We start from the raw sequence: 5183 nt of genomic DNA, 5'->3' as shown, positions 1-5183 counted from the left end.
CCTTCCTTCCTTCCTTCCTTCCTTCCTTCCTTCCTTCCTTCCTTCCTCCTTCCTTCCTTCTTTCCTAGATGGACTTTTGTTTTAATATAGTGACAACAGGAAAGCCGCACAGTAAAGACACACAGGGCAGCAGGGAGGACAGGGGTACTTTAGGAGCTCTGCCATGTTCAGACTGGGCACAACAATCTCCTTGCAGATGGGTACATAGTTGGGGCTTGCTTGCATGGGGTCCTGCTCCAGCTTCTCCATGACAGTCTGTTTCCTGAAACACTTTGTAAAGTGTAGGTCTGTTTCACTATGAGACTGAGAAGCGTATCAGCCCCTGGAGCGTGATGTTCCTGAGAACACAGGTCTAAGTTCTCTGGATTAGCTTAGTTTCCTAAAGTCCTTCCTAACACAGCAGTAGTCTCTCTCTGCCCTGCCCTGCCCTGCCCTGCCCTGCCCTGCCCTGCCCTACTCTGCCCTGCCCTGCCCTGCCCCAATTACAACTGGAGATTCACCTGCTTCAGCTTCCAAAACAACTAGGATTATTTTCAGTACCCCAAGCATGTCCATCTCACTGCGGACAGCTTAAAACAAACAGAATTCTCTAGAAGGAATTGGGAGATAGGATGCCAACCCTGTGTTCTCTCTGTTTTCAGCTCAGGAATCGCAATACTTGTCAGACCCAGTAACAAAGGGCTAAACTCCTATGAATTAGGGTCTTAGCTATCTCAGGTTGGCCTCTTTTCCTATGTAACCAAGGACAAGCTGAAACTTCTGACCTTGAACTCACAGATCCACCCACCTCTGCCTCTGCATTAAAAGTGTGCCTACCACATCCACCTTTCTTTCTTTCTTTCTTTTTTCTATTTATGTGTAAGATTTTTTTTTGTTTTTTTTTTTTTTGTTTTTGTTTTTCTTTTTGGTTTTTCGAGACAGGGTTTCTTTGTATAGCTCTGGCTGTCCTGGAACTCACTCTGTAGACCAGGCTGGCCTTGAGCTCAGAAATCCGCCTGCCTCTGCCTCCCAAGTGCTGGGATTAAAGGCGTGCGCCACCATCGCCTGGCTCCCTTTTTTTTTTTTTTATGATTTTAATTTTCTTTTTGAAACAAGGATTTTATGTAGTGTAGGCTGGCCTTAAACCTGGTGTGTAGCTGAGGGTGACCTTGAGGCTTTGATCCCCTTTGGAGACTACAGGCACACAGCAGGCACCTGGGTTGTGTGGCGCTGGGGAGAGAGCACAGCTCCAACATGCTAGACAGTACTCTGTAACCGAGCTGCACCCCAGCCTCCACTACTTGCTTCTTCTTAGATAAGACAGATTTATCTTGCTTATGTACAAGGATACACCCACTATTAAGGAAGTGTGATATGACCCCAATCTAAAAATATGGCTAAAAACTTCTGATCTTTAGATATCAACCTGAAGTTATTTATATTTTTAGACAGGGTCTTTCTGGCTTAGAACTCATAGTGATCCTACTGTCTCAGTCTCTGAAATGGTGGGCAAGCAACCAAGGCCAGACCTTAAACTAAGTTTTTTTTTTCTTTTTAATTTTTTTTATTATATGTAAGTACACTGTAGCTCTCTTCAGACACCCCACAAGAGGGCATCAGATATCATTACAGATGGTTGTTAGCCACCATGTGGTTGCTGGGATTTGAACTCATGACCTCTGGAAGAGCAGTCAGTGCTCTTAACCACTAAGCCATCTCACCAGTCCCTTAAACTAAGGTTTTAAAAAAGCCTCCCCTCTCCTCCCTCATGACAGGGTTTCTCTGTATAGCCCTGGCTGCCCTGGAACTTGTGCTGTAGACCAGCCTGGGACTAAAGGCATGGGCCACCACTGCCCAACTTAAAAAATGATTGTGCTTTGTTTTACAGCATAGTGCAATCAGTTTTTAAATTTTTATCATCTGTGGTAGAAGGACTGTGTTTGAATTAAGTGCCTGGGGGAAGTAAGGATAGCAAAGATAATCTAGAAAAATACAGAGAATAATTCTGGACACGTTTTAACAATGTCTTCTACTAAACCTTTTTTCTAAACCTATAAAAAGGATGTATCCATTGTATACAGGGACAAATGCAGTCAGGGCTCAATAAAACAGGCTCTGGGGTGGGAGAGAGGGCTCACTATGTAAGGTGCTTGCCATTATCAGTATCAGAACCCACATTTAAATCAACAGCACTCATGTAAACCACATGTGTTGACGTGTGTCTGTAACCTTAGTGCTGGGGATGAGATGGGGGCGGGGAGTGTCCTCCTAAGGGCTAGCTGGCCAACCAGTGTAGCCGAAACAGTGCCCTCCTGGTTTACAAAGACATTGTCTCAAAATACAGAGAAAGGAAGACACTTGACATGGACTACTGGCCTCTATGTGCTCAGGCACAGACAAGTGTACTTGCACACACACACACACACATTTGTTCAACACACACACACACACACACACACACACATGTTTGTTCAACACACAGAGAGAAAGAGGTGGGGGGTATAGGTTTAGAGCTAGATATGGTGGCTCAGGCCTTAAGTCTGGCACTCAGGAAGCTGAAACAAGAAGACCACCATGAGTTCAAAGCCAGCCTAGGGTACATTCTGAGATCCTCTCAAACACACACACACACACACACACACACACACACACACACACACTCACGCACACACCCCAAAAGGCCTGGCATAGTGGGCCAAGCCTACAATCCTAGTACTTGATAGCTGAAGGCAGGAGAAAGCAGAGAAAGGTAGCAGGTTCAAGACTAGCCTGGGGTATGGTAGGGCTGTGCCTTCAAAGTGGGCTTTGGACTTAGACAACCTGGTTGGAATCTAACTCTTTAAGTTACTAGTTGTTCCTTGGATACATCAGTGAACTTCTTGCTGCTTTTGTTATCTTATCTATAAAATGTGAACAATAATGGTATTTATTATATAATCTGCTGATATGAGAATAAACAAGTCAAGGCAGGAAAGCTCTGAAGCAGCACTGCACGGCAGAGCTTCTTGCCATTGTGGGAACGCCTCTGGTTCTGTACTACCCAGGGTTGTGGCTACCATCCATAGGCAGCCACGATGACCTCTACATTTTATTTGGGTTTTACTAATTTATATTTACATTACACGCAGCAGCTGTGTGGCTAGTCCTAGCTGTCTTAGAACAGTGCGTGCCCTGGGGATAGCTCAGGTGATAGTGGTGAGCAAGATTACAGTGGACTTTAAATGGCTCCTTTCCTCATGCCCTGGAGAGGTTGTGGGCTGTGAAGCAGCTGCAGAGAACGGTGCACAGACCTCATTAGCAGAAGCCTACCTCTAGATGAGAAGGTAAGAGGACTGACTACTGGGCAGAGCACTTTTCTACTTTGGGAGTTCGAGTCTTGGAACCAAGCCACAATGAACTACAGTACTTAGTGCCTGCAGAATGACCTCCTGAATGGCAACGTCCAGAGAGGCTCTGATGTGGGGCACTGGCCCCTTGACAGGGCTACTGGTGCATGGCAGGTTATTCCAGTTAACACGTGTGAGTGACCCTTGTGAAGCATATCTGCTATTTTAATTTTTGCTTTCTCTGCTGTAAATAAATAAGCCATCTGGCTTACATTTCTTTTTAAGGCTAAAATTCAGTAAAGATACTTGCCAGCCAGGGAACAGTAAGTATCGAGAACGTAGCATCTGGGGACTCGAAAAACTATTTTCTGAGAGAATCAGTTCAATGTCTTCATTCCTTTAGAAACAGAGAAGACACTGGTTAATCAGGATTGTCAGTGTTAACTTGTTTCCTCTCCACACATACATGCTTTTTTCCTGACACATGAAAATTAGCTGTATGCCTAACAGTTCACATCTAAATACTTCAATATATATCCTCTAAGAATGGCTTCTCATAGGCAGAGGCACACAGATCTCTGTGAGTTTGAGGACAGCTTGGTTTTACATTCATAGTGAGTTTCAGACCAGCTAGGCTACATAGAGATCCTGTCTCACAACAAACAAAACAAAATGAAACAAAACCTGCCAAAAACCAAAATACAAAGAATACTTTCTGTTACAGGACCACAATATACTATTAAGCCTGAGGAATTTAGTTCTATAATCAGAAGTAGTAAAGTAAAATGTCGGGCCCTTTCACTGAATCAGAAAATTTTAAAAAAAATTGTTTTTTTTTTTTTTTTTGACACAAGGTCTCCTGTAGCCCAGGCTGGCTTTGAACTCACTAAGTAGCTAAAGATAACCTGACCCTCTGACCTCCCTCTTTTCAAGTGCTGAGATTGCAGACATGAAGCACCAAGAAGCCTGGTCTGTGTGGTGATGTGGTGATGGGAATCAGTACCAGGTGGTAGTGTCTTTCTTCACTAACTCCCAGCAGAGAGGCACATGACAGCAGCATGCCCCATTGCTGCTTTTGTGGTTTAATCATTTGGTCAACACAGTGCTTGCCAGATCTTAAGAATGTAAAGGTGGGGGCTGGAGAGCTGGCTCAGAACACTTGTTATTCTTACGAGGACATGAGTTTGATTCAAGGCTCTCCTAGTGGCTCACAACCATCCATAATTTTTGTTCCAGGGGATTGCATGCCCTTGTCTGACCTTCCCAGGCATCAAAGCAAGCATGTGGTACACAGAGTCATGTCTCCGGCCCGCCATCTTAAGTCTCTTCTGTGTAACAAGGGACAGGATCTAGGGTGGTGCACCTGCTGGCAAGCATGCAGCACTACGCTCAGCCTTTCACAAGGGTGCTGAGGGCTGACCTGAGGTCTCGCTTGTGTGGCAAGTGCTTTACTGACTGAGGTATTTCCCTGGATACCAAAACGGTTTTCTTTTACATTTAGTTTTTGTAGGTTCACACCTGAAGTTGGCCCACAGTGATAAACCTCCCAAATGCTGCTTAAGTTGTGTGTTCACGTGTGGCCATGGTCTGTGTGTGGGTGCTATAGGATAGCTGTGGGGGTCATTTCTCTCCTCTGCAATGTCAATTCCAGGCAGGGATCAAACTCAAGCTGCCGTGCTTGGTGGCAAGTGCTTTTGCCTGCAGTCATCTTGTCCGCTACAGCTGGTTTTTGTTTTCAAGATAGGTTCTCAGTATGTAGCCCAGGCTGGTTTGAACTTAACCTCATCTTGGCTTCTCAAATGCTGGGGATTGAATAAAGTACACTGTGCCTTGTGTGTGTGTGTGTGTGTGTGTGTGTGTGTGTGTGTGTGTGTGTGT

At 44.9% G+C, this 5183-nt stretch overlaps 1 protein-coding gene across 1 annotated transcript in view; it reads right to left on the bottom strand.

Annotated features, from left to right (window-relative positions):
* The window catches only part of CUNH20orf194 (chromosome unknown C20orf194 homolog), a 131173-nt gene that overhangs the window by 8325 nt on the left and 117665 nt on the right, over window positions 1-5183 (bottom strand). Inside the window, exon 31 of the mRNA XM_028755558.1 lies at window positions 3616-3702. Within this exon, the coding sequence (XP_028611391.1) occupies window positions 3616-3702 (87 nt within the window). The remainder of the gene's footprint in view (window positions 1-3615; window positions 3703-5183) is intronic.

The sequence above is a fragment of the Grammomys surdaster genome, unplaced genomic scaffold, assembly GCF_004785775.1.
Source record: "Grammomys surdaster isolate TR1022 unplaced genomic scaffold, NIH_TR_1.0 129, whole genome shotgun sequence".
NCBI classification, from domain to species: Eukaryota; Metazoa; Chordata; class Mammalia; order Rodentia; family Muridae; genus Grammomys; species Grammomys surdaster.
This window is presented reverse-complemented; position numbering and strand designations above follow the sequence as displayed.